Genomic DNA, 25,122 nt, shown 5'->3' on the forward strand with positions numbered 1-25,122 from the left:
TAGTTCAACACTGAGCAATTTGAAAATCAGACCAAATGCATCTCCAGAACTTGAAACAGAGACCTGTAGATTGACTGAACTCAGGTTTCAAAAACACCAGAAGACAGATCCCTCCCCTCCCACCCAAAAAAACCCATACAATCAATTTTCTACTGCTGCTGCAACAGTTAAATGAAATTAAAGTCAAATTTTGTTTGACCAAAATACTAAACTTTTGTGTACTCCCTGGACATATGATCAAAAAGTAACAGAGACACATTCATTCCTTGAGAAATTCCACTGACTTCACATGAATTTGTCCACTTTGTCCACTTTAATGCAAACATCAGCAGAGAAAAAACCAAAGCGTGTTTGCCAAGTCCCAGCTGAATGAAAATCATTTGAAAAAGTACCATGCTGCTCTCTAATGGAGGAGGGGACTAGTGATTCACTAGAGAGTGGTGGTGGAGGAGGAGAAGATGCAAGAGATAAACAAGTGGAGGAAGCAAAAAGAACAAGCTGTACTTCACTCATAAGCAGTGATAAGATATAATCAGTCGCCAAGGTCTCCTGAATTCAAATTCTCTTTCTATAATTCCCCATCAGCCTTTTCAAAGGAAAAACAAACCCAACCAAACAAACAAAAAAATACTCTCACAAAGAAAAAAATGAACAGCAACAGTATAATTATCTTGAAGCTAAAACTGCTTCCCAGGCAAGTCACCCAGTCAGGAATAAAAAACACCACTTGGATTTCTGAGTTTTTAGCACTTTCTGAAAATGGAGTATATTTGACTGTATCCGCATCCTCCATGTGTTGCTTGACTTCTTAGACTTTGATCCTGCCATGAGATCCTTGTGTCCTGGGAGGGATCCAATCAAGTTAACGGGGCTCTGTCTGGTACCAGGGGCTTTGTGGTGGATTCAATTGCAGAACTGGTGCCTTGAACTGTAAGCTGTTTGGGGTAGGGATGTCCTCCTACGTGTTTGTACAGCACCTAGCACAATGGGGCCTCGATCCTAAATGTGGCCTCTGCATACCCAGCTTCCCAAAGCTAGAGTCAATCCTCATTTAGGAATCTAAATAAAAGTGGCCTCATCGAGTGAGGTACTGAGCAACCCTAGATCCCAAGGTCTTGAAGATGGTCAAAGGCTCTGAAAAAAACCAGGAGGTTGCACAAATTACATAGTTGAAAAAATATGGCACCGTCACCTTGCTTTGTGCATATGCACACATTGATCTGGCTGTGCATCACGCCACCACTGAGCCAGGAAAACAGCCTGGTCTAAATCCAGCCCTGGTGAAAATATGTTGACTTCAGTAAAGTTGTGTCTACTTATACAGCAGGGCTGATTTGACCTGTTAACCCTTCCCATTTCCAGCAGTGTGTGTAATCAAAGAATCTTCTGAAATTCTGCCCAAAACAATCCAACATCGCCTCAACATAACCTCTTTCAGAGATGTAGTAGGCTGCTGAAACTCTAAGTTCCCTGTGTTTATAAGGACTCTCGGCTGGTCTCTTTTTGGAGTGATAAAGTGCTGTCTTGACCTATTTGAACAATACCAAGCAGTATGATTCACAGGTGTGCTCATTCTTTGGGCAATTCCACCAACTGCTCCCCTGCAGCTGACAGCAGGTTTTGTTGGGATGTGTTTTTGTGCTTTATAATGCAGTTTAGAGAGACTAGTTGAGCAAAGGCAGGCATTACTTGCTATGCCATTTGAACATGAAGCTAGTGGGTCATTCTAATGGCTGGAGGGACCTTAATGAAAAGCCTTGTGAACATGCTGAGACCAACTAAACAAGGCCACCGCAGAGCTAATTGCTGACGCAGCATGTCAGAGCCTCGCTGTTCCAGTAGTTGATATTTTTGACACAGTTAATGGAAGGCTTGCAGCGCAGAGAAGACACCTGAAAGAAAATCTCTTGTGTTGCTAAAACATTTGAAGAAAGACTATACAGAAGATTTGATCAATCCTTTCAGGATCAAAAAATGCATTTCAGCCACTTCCCTGGATCTTTGATTCAAAGCATCTGTTCTTGCTAATGGCACAGTCGATAAGGCTCCCACAGAACTGGGATCAGAGGTTCAAAAGGCCAGTTCACAGGACAAATATGTTCAGGCATCTTAGCCTACTGCTGTTTCTGCAATTGGTGCTTCTGTCACTTCCCATGGAGATTTATGGATGCATCTGGATTTAGTAGAGCAAGAGCAGCGTGAACATGCAACTATCACCGACCAGACAACAGCATAATCAATTATATGTGCACCTTAGTGAGCCCCAGATCAATCAGAAGACTGATCCTCCAAACAAACCATCTGGAAATCCAAACAAACCATCTGGCCAACACGCACTTCTTTTGGCTAGCACCTTCCCCTCCTACTAGCGAGCCATCTGAGAGAGTATTAGGTGCAGCAGGAGATGAAGTCTCACAGCTCAGGTCATGCTTAAATCATGAGTTGGTACAGCAGCTTATCTCACAAGGTCAATCTATCTGTACTTGGTTCCTGAATACACAACAATTGGCTCCCAAGAAAAACAGATACAATGACTGGTCACAACAGCACATCTGGAGGTGTTCCAACAGAACACGTTGGGTCGGATATAGACAATCAATTACCACAATTCTCAGTCAAAGGTCATAGAGTTTCCTCTTCACTGGACATTGTTGACTTACAATTGCTATTCTTATGCAGGATCTTTGCATTCACCTAGACCTCGTTCACAAGTCACTGCACTGACCATTATTACAAAGCTAACTCCTCTGGGACTTTCAGTGAAAGCACGGTACCTCACCAACACCTGCCTCATATTGGCTAAAGCAAATACATTCTCCTGCTCCTTTAGGTCTTCATGTCCTGCTGCTAGTTGCAGAGCTTTGCTGTCTGTGATTTCCCTCACTAGGTCATATTCACAACTACCACTTCCATCTGTATCTACGTATCTATAGCTAGCTCCTGCTTTTCCAAGCTTGCAGTAAATGATCCAGTGGACAGGGCACTGATCTGAGGTTCAGTTCCTAGCTATGCTACTGACCTGCTGTGTGACCTTGTACTTAGCTCTCCATCTGTGAAACCCTCCCCTACCTCGCAGGGGTGTTGGTAAGCTAAAAATTCATACTGATTGTGGGGTTCTCCAATATGAGGGCCATATGAATTCTGGTTGTGGGTGCTTAGTGCCTCAGACGCTCAAGTAGTAGTTAAAGCCAAATGTTTATGATACATGTTCTGCTCAATATTTGCATGAGGATCACCTACAAAATAATGGAAACGGCGCACTTTTGTATGAATCGGATGTGTGTGTACCCAGGCTCCCATACACCAGTCTGTGTGCCTACACACTTTTATGCATGCACAACGAAAGACATCAACCCACAAATAAAGGCATTACATGCACCATCCAGGCATCCGTTTTTGTTGACACATGTTGGGCACGCACACGTTTCAAAACCTGGCCCTGGGAGTCACTCGCTATTGAGCCATTTTCATGAATCCATGGGACGAGCCAGTCCACTACCTAACATTTTAAAAAATCCTCTTTGCTTTCCAAAGAATTCTCCTGCCCAGTTTTACAGGCAATATGCGGACGTTTGTACGTGGAGCAAAGGAACGCAAACATCCATGTATACGCCACGGAAGGAAGATTGGCCTCTGTGTATAAGCCTAAGGCCAAGTACTCCTGTCACTGAAGTTAATGGGAGTTTTGCCAGGCGTTCAGGGACAGAGTGTGACCCTGGCTGTGCTGCAGTGCAGGAGAGTAAGGGACATAAGGAATCCCTTTCTCCCCAGCTCAGGCTACCTGCATCACAGGGGGAAGGGAGGGGCCGCCATTGCAGGGCTGCTGCTCTCCCTCTTGTGCATGAGCGTGGGGAGTGGCTTGAGCAGCTTAGCTGGTGCACCAGGTGAAGGGATCAGCACCAGGTGTAGGGCTGGGAGCAAGGGAAGAATCAGCAATCACACTGTAACTCACGGTGTGGTTCGGGGTCTGTTCTTGGGGCAGTGCAGCTCCTCACCTCCACCTTAGTTGGGGTGTTGGCAAAGCTCGCAAGGATCAGAGGCTATTCGCACAAGTTAGGACCGGATGGCTCACTCGACTCCAACTTCCACTGACTTCAAAGTGATTGGGCTTGGCCTTAAAGAGTCAAACTGTGTCACCTTTACTGACACTGGGCAGGACGTAACACTGCAAATACGCCCCCGAACCTCACTGGGACCCCTCCTGGCGTCAGGCTCTATTCAGCACAAGCAAGGGTATCACAGTCTGGCCCTATGCGCAGGACTGGCCCAATCCTACTCCATGGAAATTAACAGCAAAGCTTTTATTGATTCAATGAGGCAGGATTGGGGTCCGAGTGCCTACATTCTCATGGACTGCGATAAAAAATTAGCCCTTAAAAACTCCAGAGGAATAACACAAGGATGGTAAAAGGGTCACTGGCAGCTTAACTATGGCCCAATATTTGTGTTATTTTTACAAAATGAGCTCTTGCAAAACCTCAGAGCAATGCAAACATTTCCCCATTGGAAACATTTTTAAACAAATAAACCTTCCCCTGCTGGATCTGCAACCCAAGTACGGCAGTACTTCTGCCCCACAAAGTGACCAAAACCCACAGTGAAATTCTCTCTATTGATTTTCATGGCTCAGTCTCAGAGAAAGTACAATAGGGGAAAAGATACATTGTAAAAATCCTACCCATTAGTTTTGTAGAGTCACAGGTGTGGTTAGCAATGGTGGATTCATACAGGTGCTTATTTCCCATACGTAGGGCTGAAAAACCTTTGCTCACTTGGATAGATAGGAACGGAAGTATAAGGGAGGGATGATGGAGCTCTCGGATTTCTAAACTGACAGTGTTCTTGTAACATCTTCTAATCATTTCCTTAACAACTGTAAAAAAGTCTAAACATCCGTGGTCCAGATTCTCAGCTGGCGTATTCCGCTGATGGCAATGGAACAAGACTGATTTATACCAGTTGGAAATATGATGCCCAGTATCTTTTCAGACTCCCGGCAGTCAGTGAAGATGATGACTTTGGCAGGGCTCGTCAGCACCTACCCGTCTCAAGACACCCAGCTTAACAACTGGAATAAGTGGGGTTTTCTTCAGGTCTCTCAGGGCCTGGATCCTGCCCCACTGACACCAATGGGCGTTTTGCCATTGACTTCCAGGGGAGCAGGATCAGAACCTCATTGAAACCTGATTCTGTTGCAAATTGTGGTAAATTCCTTCTAGGCAGCTAACGGGAAATCTGGGACGCATGTGAAAATCCATAGAGAAAACACTGCAATCCCTCTTCAGGGCACGACAGTGGAAGAAACTGGGTTCCTTTGCCCCACAAAAAGGCAAATAGCAGCTGGAGTAAGAACAGGCTTCTGCTGAGTTGAGCAGCTTGGCTCCACTTTCGCCAGTAGGGATAGCTGAATTTGTCATGGGAGGTTTTAAGAGATGACATGGAGACAATCCATGTCGCTAAAAGCACAAGGAACATGGTGCTGATAAAAGAAACTCCAAGGTGCCTGTGAGAGTATCTCAGAAATAAAACTAGTGGAATGAAAGCAGAGGGTGTCTTGGCAGTCTCGAGGAGCCATTATCCATGCCAAAGAAGAGGAATAATTGTGAGCACACACACAAAATGAAATGGGAAGAGATCTAAGGAATCTGAGCCTGTCTTTCGACAGACTTTTCTAATCAAATGCCTTTCAGATGATATTTCAGCATGGCCACTTCCTCCTTCCCATGCTCACTTAGCCACGGCCCCTCCTTTTAATTTAATTTTTTTGTTTTGCCATCTGATGAAGAAACAGAAACACATTCCACATACCTCTTAAAGGCACAGTGCATTGCTTTCTATCATGGGAGAGCCAAGCATTCCGGGTCAGCACCTTAAAATTTAAGGATCTCCAACAACTTTGAACCCCTCATTAGCATGTGCCCTGCCCCTAAACTAAGCACAGCTGCTCTCCTTCACCCAACTGCTCACCCTTTGTAGGAGCAGGGGTTCAGAAGGAAAGACCACCCTGAACAGAAAGGACGTTTTATCCTTTCTTGCCTGGTGTCTGATGATGAGTTTTATAAGTAGAAGCAAAATGCCGGAGGGGGTGACTAGAAAACCATCAGAGGAATGAAGGAGTGTGAACTAACAATACAGCTACTCTGCTCCCAGTCAGCAGGCTACAAGAGGCTCTTTTTAACATTACAGGTCTCTTTTTAAAGCTGGAAAAAGCTAATAGTTGTTTCCCTTTGTGTTGTGTTTTCCTTCCTAATTTCTTAAAGCGGGAACAAAGTTAGACTCAATGGTCCTTTTTTGTATAAATCCCTTTATATTTCTTCAATGCAGTGAAAAGCTAGACACGCTCACAGCCAGGCGGCTCATACATGATCGTGTCTGACATTCTTCTCAAAACAACAGGGTGTAACTGATCAACGTGGCAGGGCCAGCTGTGATTCTAAAGCCACTGGCTCTTCTCACGGACTCGGCGCTTCAGGTGAGAGTGGCGGCAGAGGGAGGAGAAGGGGCCAGCACCACTTTGGGGAGCCAGCTCGCCTTTCGGTAGCCTTGTTGTCATGAAACATTCCAGGCTCAAAAAGAGACCTAGGCTCTATTCGCAGCTCTGCCACTGATCTGCTGTGTGATCTTGGGCAAATCACTTCCTCCCTCGATGCCTGTGTTTCCTCCCTGTCTGTCCCGTCTGTTTAGACTGTAGGCTCTTCAGGGCAGGGACTCTCTTGTCCTATGTGTCTGTAGAGGATTTAGCACAATGGGGCTCCAAACTCCGTGGGGGACTCTAGGCGCTACTGGAGAGACAACACCCACCTTGTCTCTCTAATATCCTGGGACCAACACGGCTACCGCTACACTCTAGCTGCCACTGTAATGCAAACAACAACTACTTAGAGAAATCGCTCTGTGGTGGCCAGCTGCAAAGCTCACTAAATCAACAGAAAGACTCCCACCAGCTTTAGTGGGCTGGGGAACAGGCCCTAAGGACTAGAGGGACCTGCAATTCAGAAGTAGCAGAGAAAAAGAGAGGCAGGGTAAGAAAGTGAAGGACAGAGGAAGAAAAACTCCACTAATGTTGCAGATATGCAGAGAAGGCCATATCCTCTGCAGGAGCATCACTCATCCCAGATTGTCCCTAAACAAACACATACGAGTCTTTTAAGAAAAAAAGGGCAATTAATTGTAGGAAGACTCGGGGGAGAGGAAATGAAATGAAAAATTGAGTCTGAGTTATAAAAATAAGTAATTTTTTTTCCTACTTGCAGGAGGCTTATTACATTAATTAAACATTATTACAGCGAATCATATGGGGAGGGTTATTAAGCCTGGGACTGGCGGTAAGTGTTCTCTCCTGTTGCCTGAGGCCCCAGTGATCTTCAGATATTAATCTTCTCAAGCACTCAAAGGCTGAAGAGATAAACACTCAAAATATGAAAATGTGTTTCTCCATTTTTCACACTGTGACCTGTGTCAAGCCAAAGAATCTGTCAGATGTCCAGAGAGCCTGTGCTTAATACAGTGCTGACGGGGGCTGTAAGATATCTGGGTGCCCTATTGGTCAATGGGAAAAAGTGTGTGTGCGTGCGTTTGTGTGTGTATAAGTAAGAGTGTGTGCACACGCATATATGTGTTTAAGAGTGAGGTGTGTGTAGAGGTGTAGTGGACTCTCCTCATTCAATGTATTTCATATATATATTGTGATGGAGCAAGGTCGGATGGCTAGAGGAAAGTACTCAGGAACAGGTATGTTAGCCCCAGGCTAAGCAAATCCCTAGTACCATGGGAACCAAAATGGCAGTTGCTCCAGGGTAATTAAGGCACCTGGGGCCAATTAAGAACTTTCTAGAAGGCACCGGAGAGAGCTACATTGATTGGAGCACCTGCAGCCAATCAGGGCAGGCTAATCAGGGCACCTGGTATAAAAAGGGGAGCTCACGCCAGTCAAGGAGGCGGAGCCAGAGGAGAGAAGTGCGTGTGAGGAGTTGGGAGCAAGAGGCACAAGGAGCTGAGACTGAGAGGGTGTGCTGCTGGAGGATTGAGGAATTATCATACAATCAAGCATTATCAGACACCAGGAGGAAGGACCTGTGGTGAGGATAAAGAAGGTGTTTGGAGGAGGCCATGGGGAAGTAGCCCAGGGAATTGTAGCTGTCATGCAGCTGTTATAAGAGGCACTATAGACAGCTGCATTCCACAGGGCCCTGGGCTGGAACCCGGAGTAGAGGGCGGGCCTGGGTTTCCCCCAATCCTCCCAACTCCTGATCAGACACAGGAGGAGTTGACCCAGACTGTGGGTTCCACCAGAGGGGAAGATCACTGAGGTGAGCAAATCCGCCAAGAAGTGCAGGACCCACCAAGGTAGAAGAGGGACTTTGTCACAATATATATATGCATTCCTCTTTGGCTTTGCCTGCCAGGTGCTCCCTATACTGCCTTCTAATTGGCTGTTAGAACTGTCAGTCTGGCCAGTGCCTCTGTCATGTGGCTGACAGGTTGAATGTTTTGGTTTCAACACTCAAATCTATTGGTAAGAGCCAATGGGAGGGGTCAACTCGATCCATCAAATCCTCATGCTCTTTAGATGCAGGCATTAAAGTCCTTGTGCCTCCATGTGGCATCTGGAACAGAAGTAAAGCTGGGTGAAATATTCATCTGAACCTCAAGTTGACTGAATGGGACCCTTGAATTTCCTGCACAAAACTCAGTCCATGTTCATCAAAATTAAGTGTAAGCAGAGTCAGGATGAACCCTACCCTGACATCTGGTGGTACATTATGAGGAGTGGGCAAAGGAATTTTAGGAATGTGCATTTGCATTGGTAAACCCACTCCACTTAGCATAACACACAGCAGCATGGGAAGGTTATTTTCACACTGTGGAATCCCCAATTTCTTTGTTATTGGGGCAGGAAGGAAAAAAAGGGGCTGTTACCTTAATTATGTGAATGAGGAACTATGAGACTGCTTTATGACAGAAATGACTCAACCTACATTAAATAGTACTTGCCAGACAAGGGACAGGGGTTCCAAAACCCAGTGAAGGGAGAGAGGCTGGGGACTGGTGTGTGTACCTGATGGTATGGGCCCCTTTTGAGGGCCTGGAACACCAATTGCACTTCCTCCTCTCTCCACTGTTAAAGAGCAGAGCTAATTTTGAATCCTTTAGGAGTCCATCTAGAGGCTGCTGACCTGAATTCACGTTGGGCCATGTGGCAGTGGGGCTCTCCTACTACAAGTTGAAATCACTAAAAGAGCTAAGCTTACTAAGCTAAGATCACTGAGTGCTGTGTTAAGTGGTAGGAGAGCCTGAGGATCTATCACCAAGCAGCTGGCAGAGCGGAGCAGTTTGCAGCACGTTGGAGCAGCCCATGGAACAGTGAGCAGTGTGGAGCGGTTTGTGGGGGACGGCTGACGTGGTTCACGGGTCTGCTGGAGGAGCGGCACAGCTGGTGGAGTGGAGCCAGTCGTGGTGAAGGCTGCAGCAGAACTCCACGGAGAAGCGGGGCAGTCGGCCCTGGCCCACGTAAGGTGTCCCTAGCACCCTGTGTGTGCCCCCCCCCATTTCCACCCAGGCTGGGGGGGGGTAAAACTCTGCAGATAAACTTTTGAACTCTGGGGTGGCACTGACCGGAGACTGAGACTTTTGGGTTGTTGGACTTTGGGGTGATTGGACTTAAGACCCCAAGGACAGTGCCAAATGTACTTGGAGGGGGGTTTTGCTTATGGTTTGTGTATAGTCCTGTTTGTGGTGTCTCTCCAACGTGATGCCACATTGTTTCCCTCCTTTATTAAAAGGATTTTGCTACACTCAGACTTCGTGCTTGGAAGTGGGAAATGTGCCTCCTAGAGCGCCGGGGGTGGTTGGTGTCCCAGGTCACTGGGTGGGGGCTCGAGCCGGTTTTGCAGTGTGTTATTGAAACGGAACCCCTGGATACTGAACCCGGCCCTTGTTGCTGCCAACTCAGAGGGGCAGAAGGGTTACATTTTGGGGGGCTCGTCCGGGATCCCTGGGTCAGTACCCTCGCAAGCATCTGTTGAGTGTTCCACTGTATTGGGAAACAATTGTCTTTATATTTTGAGGAATTACTGTTTGTATAATGGCTAATATGTCGGATTTGTTGGGCCCCAGTCCTGCAGCTAGCTCAGGGCGGCAGCCTCAGCCAATGATTGGGCACAAGCACTGGGGCATATATTGGAAAAGATTGTGTTGGCCTATGCTACGTCAAACTCTTGTCGTAAGTTAAGGTTATTTGCTGGGAAGAGGAGTTTGAACCCTGGTTGGAGCATACCACTGAAATGCTGCGGAGTGGGACCTGATGTGCGAAGGTGTCTAATAGAGAGCCTTAGTGGCCCAGCATTAGATGTGCTTCGCACCCTGAAGCTCATTGACCCTAAGGTCAGTGTGAAGGACTGCCTAGAGGCCCTTGATAATACCTTTGGGAGCGTAGAGAGCCCTGAAGACAGTTACTGTAAATTCCTTGATTCCCGACAGGAAAGGGGTGAGAAAATTTCAGCCTATATACAGAGGCTGGAGAGACTGCTTCAGAGAGCTGTTATGAGGGGAGCAGTGACTGCTGAGCAGATGGATCAGACCAGACTGGCTCAAGTTGTAAGAGGGACTCGGTATCAGAACCCGATCCTACTTCATCTCCGACTAAGAGAACGGCAGGATCATCCCCCAAGTTACTCCCAGCTGATACAGGAGGTCAGGAAGAGGAAGAAAGGCAGGCTGCCAGCGAGTGTTGGGAAGCCCAAACATTGGAACCAGCCAGCACAACGCCACTGCAAATGGCCAGTGTACTGATGGTGAGCACTACAGAGGAACTTGCCCAACAAATGCAGGTCCTGGCAGAACGGATAGCTGAGCTGCAAAGCACCGTTGACCGAGCTAAGATTTCCAGGAATAAGGAGCCTCAGACTGTGACAATGGAGAAGTCAGTATCTAGAGCCACTGTCCCACCCGGCAAAGGGGAAAGGGCAATTCTTTTGCTATCGGTGTGGCCAGGATGGGCACAGTGCTACTAACTGCCATAAGGAAGAGAACCCTCCTAGCTGAGGAGCAGTTGGGAGAGACCCAGTAGCGGCCGGAAGGTCTGGGGACAGAGACCACCTAGACCTACAGGATTTGAAGATTCCCCCAAAAGAGACCGTCCAGCTGGGATCCCTGCAGGACTGATAGGGCCGCGAGCAGAGGTCATGGTGAGGATTGAAGGGTGGAGTGTAAAGCCGTGCTTGACACTGGATCTCAAGTGACTATTATATTTCAGTCATTCTACCAACAGATGCTTAGGCACCTGCCTATACAGCCACTGACTGGCATTGGTCTGTGTGGCCTCAGCATGGATGAATACCCTACCAAGGGTATGTCATAGTGCACCTGGAATTCCCAGAGGAGGTTGCTGGGGTAACGGAAGAGGTAGACACAGCTGCCTTAATATGCCCTGACCCTAAAGGAACCTCTGATGTGTCTGTGCTGATAGGGACCAACTCCAGTCTCTTCAAGGTGCTCGCGGATTACTGCAGGCGACGGGCTGGAGACCAGTATCTGAGTACCCTGATGATCCATACGCTTTGTGCTGAAGCCTATAGGAAGATTGAGAGTGCTAAAAAGGAGACATCTGAGCTACCGATTGGGGCACTGAAGTACATGGGCACAACCCCCTTAGTAGTGCCCGCAAGGACAGAGCAAGAGGTGCTTGTCATGAGTACCAGGCTGAAAGGCAGTAAAGGGGCACTAGCAATGATAGAGCAGCCAGTTGAAGGAGAGCTCCCGGAAGGAGTGCTGGTCCCCAGTGGAGTCATAACCCTACCTGCTGAAGCCCAGGAAAAGGTGACTATACTGATTGCTAATGAAACAAGTCGAGATGTTGTTGTGAAGCAAGGACAAAAGATAGCAGACCTCTTGAGCCTGAATCAATTGTGAAACCCCAGTGTGAGACTCAAGTTCCGACAATAGACCCAGCAAAGTTTGACTTTGGAGATTCACCATTGTCGGAGGAGTGGAAAGATCGTCTGAGGAGGAAACTTTGTGAAAGACCCAAGGTGTTCTCACTGCATGAGTGGGATGTGGGATGTGCAAAGGAGTAGAGCACAACATCGGACTACATGACTCCCGACCTTTCCGAGAGAGATCTAGGAGGCTTGCTCTCTCCGAGATGGAAGATGTGCGACAACATCTTCAAGAGCTGGCTGCAAATGGCATCATTACAGAGTCCCGCAGCTCATACGCCTCACCCATTGTGGTGGTCCGTCAAAAGACTGGGACAATCCGGATGTGTATTGACTACCGCACCCTGAACCGCGTACAGTGGTTGATCAGTACACAATGCCTCGAGTCCAAGATGCTTTAGACTGTTTACTGGGAAGCCAGTGGTTCTCTGTGTTGGATCTTGGATACTACCAGATCCCTCTGGGTGAAGAAGATAAGGAGAAGACAGCCTTCATCTGCCCATTAGGGTTTTATCAGTTGCATGCCCCAAGGGATTTCTGGAGCACCTGCCACATTTCAACGTCTTATGGAGAAAGTTGTGGAGACATGAATTTACTGCAAGTGTTAGCTCCTGTGGACGACCTGATTGGGATGGGAAGAACTTTGGAAGAGCATGAAGAAAGACTTCTTAAAGTGCTTGATAGGTTGGAGGATTATGGTTTGAAGCTTTCAATTGACAAATGCCAGTTCTGCAGGACCTCAGTGAAGTATGTGGGCCACATCGTGTCCCAAGAGGGTGTGAGTACTGATCCTGATAAAATAGAAGCACTCACTACATGGCCACGTCCAAGCAACTACAGAGAACTCAAGACTTTCCTTGGGTTTAGTGGCTACTACCGCAGATTTGTAAAAACTATGCTACAATTGTAAAACCCTCAATGATCTTACCAGGGGATATCAGTCCAGCAAGAACAAATCTAAGACCAGGAATAAAAGGCCTTCCGTGCAGAGACACTATGGCCCCCTTTGGGCCACGGTGGAATGAGAGATGTGAAAAGGCTTTAGAAATCATTACTTGCCTAACTCATGCCCCTGTCCTAGTCTTTGCTGACCCAAGCAAACCATTTATCCTGCATACAGATGCCAGTTTGGAGGGTCTGGGAGCAGTACTGTACCAGGAGGCGGAAGGCACGCGTAAACCTGTAGCCTTTGCCAGCCGAGGACTGTCTGATAGTGAAACACGCTATCCCACCCACAAGCTGGAGTTCTTGGCCTTGAAATGGGCCATCACTGAGAAATTTCGAGACTACTTGTATGGTGCTCAGTTCCAGGTGTGGACAGACAACAACCCACTGACTTATGTGTTAACAAGTGCTAAACTGGATGCTACAGGGCAAAGATGGGTGGCCGCTTTGGCTAGCTATGACTTCAGCATTCAATACCGATCAGGAGAAGCAATGTAGATGCAGATGCATTGTCCAGGCGTCCACAAGCACCAGGAGTTGCTGTGATACCCACGGATGGAGTGAGAGCTATTTGCAGTGTGAGTCGCCGAGAGCCAGAGGCCCATGAGAGCCTTCATGGATGCGTTGCTGAAGCTTTGGGACTGCCCCCTGAATGCGTGCCTTCTGCTTCAGTGAACTATATTGCTTTGGACCAATCTCCCTTGCCCGTGCTCAATGCGGCTGACTGGCAGGAAGCCCAGCTGCAAGATATTGACATTCGTGATACGCTACTTGCCAAAGGGAGGCGAGGCCCAACTGCGGTTGTCCCACCTACCCCAGAGGGCAAACTACTATTGAGAGAATGGACCAAGCTAAAACTGATTCAGGGAGTGCTACACCGTGTGACCACAGACCCTCTACAAAGGCAACGGAACCAACTAGTGCTGCCAAAAGAGTACAGAGGCCTGGCCATGAGGGCCCTGCATGATGACTTTGGACATTTAGGGATGGAGAGGACCCTGGAACTTATCCAAGTAGGTTCTATTGGCCCCGGATGGCTGAAGATGTTCGCAGGAAATGTGAGACCTGCGCTCGATGTGTTCAAAGGAAAACTCTGCCCACGAGGGCTGCATATCTGAAGAACATTACCAGCAACAAACCTCTGGAGCTGGTTTGCATTGATTTCTTGTCTTTAGAAGTGGACAAGAGGAATATTGGGAACATTCTGGTCGTGACCGACCATTATACGCGATATGCGCAGGCATATCCCACACGTGATCAGAGGGCCACCACTGTCGCCGGGTACTTTGGGAAAAATATTTCTCAGTTTATGGATTCCCAGCCCGGATACACTCGGATCAGGGACGAGACTTTGAGAGTCACCTTCTGAAGGAGGTGCTGAGGATAGCAGGAATTAAAAGTCGAGGACAACGCCTTATCACCCGCAGGGTGACCCTCAGCCAGAGAGGTTCAACGAACCCTGTTGGATATGTTAGGGACTTTGCGGCCAGAGCAGAAGGCAACCTGGAGCCAACATGTTGCATTTCTGGTGCGCCTACAACGCCACCAAGAATGATGCTACGGAGTCACCCCATATCTCTTGATGTTTGGGCGAGAACCAAGATTACCCATAGACCTGTGCTTTGGTGTATCAGAGGATGGCGATAGCTATGAAACCCATCAGCAATATGTATCCCGACTACGAGAAAAGCTGCGGGATGCTTACCACTTAGCTGCATCTGCAGCTCAGAAGAATGCAGATCGTAACAAACATCGATATGATGCTAAGAGCTCCAGCCAGGGACAGAGTCCTGCTGCGAAATTTGGTATTGCTGGCAAACACAAGATAGCTGACAGATGGAAGGCAATACCTTACTTGGTGATGGAAAAGCTAGAGACCTGCCGGTCTACAAGATCAAACCTGAAGAGGGTCCAGGGCAGACAAAGACCGTGCATAGAAACCTTTTGCTCCCGGTGGTGGTAGGCAGCCCTTATGAGATGGGCCACAACAGGGCAATTGGGCAGAACGAAGGTGCTGTACCAAAGCCACTTCCCAACGTGGACAGCCAGCCTCCTGCAGCTAACCTACCCCTACTCAGCACATCTGAGAGTGAATCTGAGGAGGAAGACACAACCATGGTGTATCCTAGGATGAAGACAAGATTGCAGTCTCGATCAGCTGAATCAAAAGAGACTACCTCCTCTTCCGCCTAAACCCTATGGCAGAAGTATTTAGGCCCATTCCTGACACTCCTGAGCCACTGGTGGAACCCCCATGTAATGACTTACACAGATTATTGGACAGTGGCGACATACAGATGGAAGATGTCCCAAGCACCTTCGATCCTCCACTGTTAGAACTAGAAATGCAGGGGCCTATGCCAGTATCTGAGGAACTCACAGGAAACCTCCCCATCCGTCACTCAAGAGGATGTCCCCTACCACAGCAACAGAGTTTCTTCATAGGCGAGACAGAGTAATAAGACCAGTGAAACGGCTAACTACGATGCACCTGGGGTGATTAGTGAGGAGCCAATACCTTTAGCACACAGGTTTGTGAAAGCTAAAGTGGGCTATCTGAGGCCCTTTGGAGGACCAGTAAGTTGGTATAGTAGGGAATGTGATTTGTCGGGACGACAAATTCTCGGCTGGGGGGAGGATGTAAGCAGAGTCAGGATGAACCCTACCCTGACATCTGGTGGTACATTATGAGGAGTGGGCAAAGGAATTTTAGGAATGTGCATTTGCATTGGTAAACCCACTCCACTTAGCATAACACACAGCAGCATGGGAAGGTTATTTTCACACTGTGGAATCCCCAATTTCTTTGTTATTGGGGCAGGAAGGAAAAAAAGGGGCTGTTACCTTAATTATGTGAATGAGGAACTATGAGACTGCTTTATGACAGAAATGACTCAACCTACATTAAATAGTACTTGCCAGACAAGGGACAGGGGTTCCAAAACCCAGTGAAGGGAGAGAGGCTGGGGACTGGTGTGTGTACCTGATGGTATGGGCCCCTTTGGAGGGCCTGGAACACCAATTGCACTTCCTCCTCTCTCCACTGTTAAAGAGCAGAGCTAATTTTGAATCCTTTAGGAGTCCATCTAGAGGCTGCTGACCTGAATTCACGTTGGGCCATGTGGCAGTGGGGCTCTCCTACTACAAGTTGAAATCACTAAAAGAGCTAAGCTTACTAAGCTAAGATCACTGAGTGCTGTGTTAAGTGGTAGGAGAGCCTGAGGATCTATCACCAAGCAGCTGGCAGAGCGGAGCAGTTTGCAGCACGTTGGAGCAGCCCATGGAACAGTGAGCAGTGTGGAGCGGTTTGTGGGGGCGGCTGGCGTGGTTCACGGGTCTGCTGGAGGAGCGGCACAGCTGGTGGAGTGGAGCCAGTCGTGGTGAAGGCTGCAGCAGAACTCCACGGAGAAGCGGGCAGTCGGCCCTGGCCCACGTAAGGTGTCCCTAGCACCTGTGTGCCCCCATTTCCACCCAGGCTGGGGTAAAACTCTGCAGATAAACTTTTGAACTCTGGGGTGGCACTGACCGGAGACTGAGACTTTTGGGTTGTTGGACTTTGGGGTGATTGGACTTAAGACCCCAAGGACAGTGCCAAATGTACTTGGAGGGGGGTTTTGCTTATGGTTTGTGTATAGTCCTGTTTGTGGTGTCTCTCCAACGTGATGCCACATTGTTTCCCTCCTTTATTAAAAGGATTTTGCTACACTCAGACTGCCTCCTAGAGGCGCTGGTTGGTAATTGTCCCAGGTCACTGGGTGGGGGCTCGAGCCGGTTTTGCATTGTGTTATTGAAACGGAACCCCTGGATACTGAACCCGGCCCTTGTTGCTGCCAACTCAGAGGGGCAGAAGGGTTACATAAGTGAACATAGGTTCCAGTTATTTGGAAGCTGGTGAATCTGCTTTGTACCCCCAACAACACTCCTCCAACGTCATCTCAGGTAAGAAGATGGCACAGGTCCCAGGGCTGGTTCCAAGATACAGGGATAGGGAACTTCTGCCTCCAAGCAAACTTGCAGGGGTTGTCTCACTTCCAATCTCTGCAAACAAATCTTAGCAAAACCCTTCTTCAGCTAAGCCCTGCAAGCCTCACTCAGTCCTAGTTAGAACACCAAATCCTCTGTTCCCACAACACAGGCCTATGCCGGAACAGATAAAGAGTAAAATGTAAGCAGAATTTTTTGTATCTTTAGGTCCTGGCGAGTTCAATCCCAACAGATGACTTAAGTCTATCCCATGCAACCACAGGATGCAGAATAGCTGAAGTCAAGCTCTGTCCAGCCATGGACTTATTATGATGTGTGTGCCCATAGCAAGAGGCGGGAAACACACTGTGGGGAGTACTGATGGGCCCACACGAGAAAATCTGGATCAGGATTTTGATGCAAGTCCAAACTTCCCTATATGGAAGGGGGGAGGAGACTCAGCACCAGGCTGCTTGGTTCAAGCCCATCTCTAGTGGAGAGTTAGTGTAATTCAGTGACATGGTTATCAGACCACAAAGCAGAATATCCAGAGAATTAACAAAGGAAAACATCCACTTCTGCACAATCTCTGCCACTGTTAAGCAGCATTGCAATAATCTTTTCCATGGAGAAAATGCCATAGCCTTTCCCCCCTTCCCCTTATAATGTATAAATTGGCTTACCAGGTAAGGACCCAGTGCTTGATCCTGAATTGCTGAACCAGGTGCTTCTAGAATGGAAAGACCACGTATAATCTGTTGCAGGGTCATTAGACCAACCACACAGGTCTTCAGGGAGGTCAAAGTTGCAATTGAATCCTACAGGAACCTGGGCATCTTATAAAAGGAACATAACAAAATAAAACTTGATTAAAGAACAACCTGCAATAGAGAGATGCTATTTAAAAACTAAAATAGCTGGCAAGTCGTAAATACTGAAGAAAGCATGAAATCTCTCCCTCACAGATGCTTTCAAACTATCTCATGTTTCGTCAGCTCTGAGGATCAGCCTTAAATTCTGCATCATCAAAATGCTCAGATCAAGTCCTTCAGCTAATCCACCAAACTAAGCAAATATAAATGCAGGCACCAAATGCTTCCAGGCTCTAATCAGCACCTTCTCTTCATCCCCTGGAGTGGCCAAATATTAAATTCCTTCTTAAATGTCAGAGACGAATGTTTCCCAAGTGCCCTTGTGGTGCAGTGTAGTTCCACTCTGGCTCCAAAAAAAGAATCTCGAGTGCCGCAAAAGCCCAGCTATCAAGTGACAGATCTAAGCATTCGTGGCAGAAGAGAACAGGATGCCTGGAATTATGAATGGTCACCCCTGGGTCAGTATCCACTAATGAAAATGTTACCTATGCAGCTATGGGATAGCAGTGGACTAGTGGAATAATCCAAGGGATGAGAGTTAAGAGAGCTAGGTTCTATTCCCAGCTCCACCACTGACTCACTTTGTGACCTTGAGCAAGTCACTCAACCTCTCTGTACCTCAGTTTTCCCATCTATAAAATGAGGACAATGCTTGCCTACCTTTGCATAGTGCTTTGAAGTCTCTGGACAAATTTCATTCTCAGCTTAAAGCATTATTATATGATGTGAACAGAGCCCTCAGTAGCAGAACTTTGGGCAGGGGTAGCTCTTGGGCCACAGGGGCGGGTGTCAGAGGAGGCTTGAAGCTCAGGCCATGTCTAACACTGTGTGGCAAGCCAGTGGGTGACTCTACAGCATGCCAGCTTGCTGTGCAGTAACATCCCTACGGACACTGCTCTAGCACAATGAAAGTCCCGGAGGAGGCTTAGGCTCGGAGAGAGGAGGCTGCAGTGCCATCTGAGCAGGGAGGAAGTCACTGCATGAAGGCTCGAGAAGGGACTTCGGTTGTAAAGCAGCAGCACTCAGAACATCAGAGAAGATGCTCCTGACTCGGAAGCACCGGTGGAGGGGCCAAAAATAGCAAAGGCTTGTTTGTAGCTTTCCTGAACATCACCATGCCCCCAAAGTTAATGACAGTCAGCAAGAGCTCAGTGACCCACACAAGAGCCATCAGGTGAACACTACTGTGCAGTGGAAAGAGCCATTCCCTACCCAGTGCCAGGTCACAATAAAGCAGTGTGGACCTGGCTCCTTTTATTACAACCTAATCTAGCTCCCCAGGGAGAAGGTCTCTTTCTGTTAAAGTCTCATCAATCTGATGGTCCAGAGAAATATGCCTCGTTGCTTGTGAAGTTGGAGAATGAAAATCACAGCTAAATATGAAGGGGACCATCTTGGGTACTGGTTCTACGCGTTAAAACGGATCGCCAGGGTAGAAAGTATGTCTCACGCTGCACTGCACGGCACTCCTGCTTTCTGTGGCTTTCACGGAAAATGGCAACCTGAATTCCAAAGTCACTCCACTGATGTCAGAGGAGTTCAACAGGTGTAACACTGGTGCAGCGAGGATCAGGCCCTTTGTGCTGTCTGTGGCTCACATTTCTAGAACTCGATCATTACGAGCGGTGTGAAATAGTTAACTTGTTTTCAAGATCTCATTAGGTTCCCCTTTTATGTTTCCATCCAGGCCTTAACGCTGATGGGCCAAAACACTGGCAGAAATCTCACCTGGAAGCTTCTTCTGATGCAATTTCTAGTCAAGGTTTGCCAAATCATGAGGTCTGAATAAATGTCCACGCTGTTGGGTACCTATCCAAACCCTCAACTCTGAGGGTCAAACTCTGCTTCCAATTACAATGGAGTAAACCCACTGAACTCAAGCCCCTACATATTTATGGTGCTTATCTGGTCCCTTTAACATAGTATATGAACATCCCACAACCTTTAAAGCTTTTATCCTCTTAACACGTGTTTGAGGTAGGGCAGTGCTACTATCCTCATGTTACGGACGGGAAACTGAGGCATGGAGAGACCACAGGGAATCTGTAGTAGATCAGGGAATTGAACCCAGGTCACCCAAGTCCCAGGCTAGTCTCCTTACCACTGTATTGTCCTTCCTTTCTCCCTCACTGTACTATCCTTCCCTGGTATAACAGATCAGACTTTGACCCTGATTCTTACGAGTACTATCACTCTACAAGTTTCCAGGACTCAGTCCCACTGGGTAGGAGCCAATGGAAAGACAAGAGTGTTCACTTAACGGTTAACCAATCATTTACTGCGCTAAGGGTGCCTGGGTCTGGTACGTACCATCACTTTCTCCACAGCCATCGCCACACTCTGTTGTCTCCTCATCGGTAGGGTATGGAGACGTGGTCTCCTCACTCTTCAAGGTGGGCTTCAGTGTCTCTGAAGTGGGCTTTACATCTGCATAAAGAAAATGAAGGAGAACAGGTGATAATGAGTCTCATCCTCAGAGAGCCCAACAGAGGAAACCAAACAGAACTCTTTCTTTCTGAATCTTATCACGAGAGGGCAAGAAAGCAGCACTAATTTCCAACATGCTACAAATGTCAGCATGGCTTGAATCACTTGCGAGGCTTCTTTTACACCCAAAGTGGAAATAGGGAATTCTCTGATCTGTGGCCCCTGTAGGATAAGGATCGCCTTTAAACCACCAGGCTGTTTTTACGTTTGTATATACTAGCTATCAAGTTTGTTATTACGCTGGATAACAGAGATCCCAGGCAGCACATTCCTTTCTTCCATAAAGACATAACTACATAAAAACATATTCCCACCAATTGTGCCAGCTTTATAAAAACAAGTCACTCAACACCACAAATGATGCAACCACAAATGGACCCAGAGAATCCCTAGCATGCTCTGGCTCAAAGTAGAAAGCATCTGGTTTCATGCTCCACCTTCCTGATGATTTAAAGTGGCTCTGTCCTATTTCCCTCTCCTCCATATAGACTCTGGGAACCTACCTAAAAGCAGGTGGCAAGGAAATTTAAGCAAGAAGATATTAAGATCAACAGTACATGACATTAAGTTCCACCTTCCTCTCCATTTACATGGGGAGTAGAGCAGTCAGCAGAGTCCAGTGTTCTTCCCAGTTTTAAAAAGGTTTCTTTGCTCTATTACATGTGATTAGGATTCTTTATTGGCACCCTTCAGGATATTATTTAATAAAGCCAGAAGCTGAAGGAAATGGCTAAATACACTGAATATTTTCCATACACTGCTTCCCAGCTTCTGTGATTGAACATATTGCACATAAACTCTTGGGTTCCTTTTTTCCTTTCAGCTGCCTTTTATTCATGGTAAAATACTGAACAACCTCAAAGCCTCCTAATATTTAAGTCCAAATTTGTTACTACCCCATAAAACTCCAAATGTTACCCAGAAGCAAATTGCAAGCAGCAAGGCACAAAAACGGTCATCAAAAAAAACCAACCCCAAAACCATCAGCTGAAGGCAACACGTCAAAAGCTGCAAGTTACTTCCACTCAGTATGTGTTTTTGTTGTTGCTGTTCTTGGTAGGGTGACCAGATGTTCCAATTTTAATGGGACGGTCCCGATTTTTGGGTCTTTTTCTTATATAGACTCCTATTACTCCTCACCCTCGTCCCGATTTTTCCCACTTGCTGTCTGGTCACCCTAGTTCTTGGGCTTTGAGATTTATAGTAGGAATGTGACAATGGGAAAGGACCTTGAAAGGCAAAGTACCATATGCAGTCCAGATGCTCGGCTGCTGTCAATTGATATCGTTCCACTGCCCAACACAGCGTGTAGCAATGTACCCTGAGAATCAGTGACTATGGTGGAACATGACAAGATGGTGAGACGAGATAATGAAAATCGCAGGGCCAACGTGAGGTGTGAAATGGAAAGTGAGAAGAGAAAGGTCTCTCTTCCACTGGGCAGTGTCCGTGCGGCGAGAGGTACCTGCTGATCACGCTGCAAAGTCATTGGGCAATTGAAACCAGATGTGTGGAACTTCAAAGGAGAGAAGAGCAGTCACAAGCTAATGTTCATCAATCTCCAGTCTTCAGAGGAAAAATGTTAGCAGTTCTTTGATATGAGCCAGTTGCTGACCGGTCACTTCATCTTTTTTTTTTAAATACCTGCCAACAACCCATTTTGAACCTAGTTCCTATTAGTTACCTGTTTGAATCGATAAAGTCACTAGACATTGATAGAAACAGTGGCAGTTGGGCAGGGTCCACTCTACAACTTGTAACCCTATTTGAAAACATTTTCAATCGTCGTGTTTTAACCACGCTCCTGACCTTGTTCCCAAGCAAGTGCAAGAGCCTTGGGTTTCACAGCCAGGCTTAAGCACAGCTTGGTAATATGTTTGGGTCTCCCCTACTGAACAGAGCCATGTCTTAAGGCAAGGCTACACAAACGAGTAGATTGCAGCAAGTTGGGGGGTGAATCTACCCCATGCTACCTTGCTGCAGACTAACCACGTGCACCCTGCTGACAGCTGTTAAAGCACTTTGATCTAGTCCTCTTTGAAACAGGACCAGCTCCAAGGATCAGCAGAGTGCACATGGATAGCCAGACTGAGGCAGGGTAGTGCAGCGTGGATTCACACCCCAGCTTCTCAGACTCTAATTGTTTGTGTAGACAAGCCTTTAGTCACACCAAGGGATTGCTACATTGTAACTGGTTGGGTTTTGTAGTTTACACGAAACCACAGGTACTCTCCACTCCCCAGATCGCTTGTTAACATAGTTGTAATAAGGTTTGCTCCCACACTTCCAGAATTACAAACCATGCTACCGTTACAGCTATGAATTCTTGTAAATAAATTAAGTTAAGCGCATTTATGGCCAGCATTTTAAAAGTTGCAAACTACAAATGACTAGACAGTCATTTTGGGAAATGATGGTCAAGGACACTACTTGGAAAAACTGCTTTTTTAACATGGATGTTGCTAGCACAAGTTCAAAGCTCGCTGTGGACAGAGCCATACAGGAGAACTTACACAAAAAGCAGAAAGGATTGAGGCAGCTGCACTGTAGAGTATGGCCTGGATTCTTTGCTGCAACAGAGTGAGCTGTGGGGGGAGGCGGGAGAGACATCATGGAGTCAATTCTCTGCCTGGCTTAGAACAGGTTAGAGTAGCCTGGGGGCTGCTTTAAGCTACACCAGCTGGCAATGGTCCCCAAGGGACTGTCTGTCATCTGGGGATAGCAGAAAGCTGCAGAGAGGAGGCATAGGAGCTTGCTCTGCTGACTCTACACCCGTTGTTGACTTCTCCATGCTAGGGGAGGTCTCAAGGGGGATAGCACCAGTTCCTGTTCCCTTGGCACTGCCAGAGCAGCACACGAGTGATGGGGCAGAGGAGAAAATCTGGTCCAGAATGAGTACATCTTCAACTAGTCTAAGGCCTGTTCTCTCTTTTCTGGGTGCTAATTGTGACTGTCTGAGCCTGCTATCTTGGCAAACACACCAGAGATTGGAGCAGGGATCTCCCTAGTTAAAAGCACGAATCTCTACAGCTTGCCTCAAAGAGCCAGGCTCTAGCTGGATGCTGTCACAGACTCACATCCACTGTGGATAAGGCACAGAGGGTGACACGCAACACATGCTGACCTGGGGGTTACACCTAAAAAATTTGCACACACAAAATGAATCGCCAGAGCACATCTGAGTATGTGGATGCCTAACTACTAGGGTGACCAGACTGCAAGTGTGAAAAATCAGGACAGAGAGTGGGGAGTAATAGGCGCCTATATAAAACAAAGCCCTGAATATTGGGACTGTCCCTATAAATTCGGGACATCTGGTCACCTTACTAACTACATAACAGGCAAAGACAAAAGTACTCAGATCTGCCTCCACAATTCAACTGAGGGTGCAATTTACACCTGGCAAAAGGGAGGCTGCTCTGCTGAACACCTGCCCCAGGCTACGAATCAATGTTTTCAAAATTTCATAGATCTTAAGGCCAGAAGGGACCAGTATGACCATGTGGCTTGACCACTGCATATCACAGGCCATAAAACTTCAGCATGAGGTGTCCGCATCAAGCCTGGAATTTCAGTTTGCCGTATAACTTATCTTTTAGAAAGATATCCAGTCTTGATTTAAAATTAAATAATTTAGGGTGAGATCCTGGCCCCGCTGAACTCAGTGGGACCTTTTGCCATTGATTTCTATGGAGGCAAGAATTCACCCTTACTATTTTTTGTTTTGTTTTATAATTTGCTGGTAAATGATTGTAACATATTTTGTATACATCATAGAATAAAGGGGTAGTAAAAACCCAGTGAAAGGCTAGCAGTGGGCTATCCGTCATTTAAGCTTCTTGGAGCAGGAATTCTTACAAGAAAATGCCTTATACAGATGTTGTTTTACATGGAAATCAGACCTCTTTATCACTGACATCTGGAGACCAGATCCAGATTTAAACAGATCATTGTATTATTTAGAAAAACCTGAAAAACCAGGAATATTCCTCTAGCCCAAAGGAACAGCATCAAGCTGAATTCACCTTTTTTTTTTTTTTTTTTTTTTTGGTATTTTCAAATATGGACCAAGATGGACCATTTCACAATGTGACTCAGAGGACTAAATTTAGTTCTGGTGTAAATGGGCAAAACTCCCCATGACCTCTGTGAATCTGTTCTGCAGTTTTCATGGGTCATACCTCTGTATTCAAGGCAAGAGCAGCTGCTCCAGTTATGAAAACGAGGTGGACAAATTTTTGGTTCCCTGGTCCTAGAACAGAGGGTGGCCAAACTTTTTGGCCGGAGGGCCACATTGGCGTTTCAAATCTGTATGGAGGGCTGGGAAGGGAAGGCTGTGCCTCCCCAAACAGTCTGGCCCCTGCCCCCTATCTGTCCCCTCCCACTTCCTGCCCCCTGACTGCCCCCCTCAGAACCACCAACCCATCCAACCCCCCCTGCTCCTTGTCCCTTGACCGCCTCCTCCTGGGACCCCTGCCCCTAACCGTCCCCTGGAACCCCACCCCCTATCCAACCCCCGTTCCCTGTCCCCTGACTGCCCCCGGGGACCCCCTGCCCCTTATCCATCCCCGCCCGCCCCTTACCATGCTGCTCAGAGCAGCAGGAGCTCGCAGCCTCACCGCCCAGCTGGAGCCAGCCACGCCGCCCGCACTGCTCGGCAGGATTGGCGGGCCAGAGCACTGGTGGCGCAGCGAGGTGAGGCTGCGGGGGAGGGGGGACAGCAATGGAGGGGCCAGGGCTAGCCTCCCCTGCCGGGAGCTTAGTGGCTGGGCAGGACGGCCCGCGGGCCGTAGTTTGCCCACCTCTGTCCTAGAAGTTCTAGAACTGTCTCAAGATGCATCAGCATCAGGGTTTCTGTGGTACTCCACGGCAGAGAAAAAATTCCTTAGTAGAGATCTAGCAGACAGGACGCTGGGCTG

At 47.4% G+C, this 25,122-nt stretch overlaps 1 protein-coding gene across 6 annotated transcripts in view; it reads right to left on the minus strand.

Annotated features, from left to right (window-relative positions):
• The window catches only part of NRP2 (neuropilin 2), a 140,302-nt gene that overhangs the window by 40,646 nt on the left and 74,534 nt on the right, over positions 1–25,122 (minus strand). For all 6 annotated transcript variants that reach the window (XM_039494121.1, XM_039494120.1, XM_039494126.1 and 3 more), the window contains 2 exons: positions 20,027–20,143; positions 17,528–17,680 (listed from right to left, as the gene is read on the minus strand). In XM_039494121.1, the coding sequence (XP_039350055.1) occupies positions 17,528–17,680; positions 20,027–20,143 (270 nt within the window). The remainder of the gene's footprint in view (positions 1–17,527; positions 17,681–20,026; positions 20,144–25,122) is intronic.

Source organism: Mauremys reevesii, linkage group 11 (assembly GCF_016161935.1).
Source record: "Mauremys reevesii isolate NIE-2019 linkage group 11, ASM1616193v1, whole genome shotgun sequence".
Lineage (NCBI taxonomy): Eukaryota > Metazoa > Chordata > Testudines > Geoemydidae > Mauremys > Mauremys reevesii.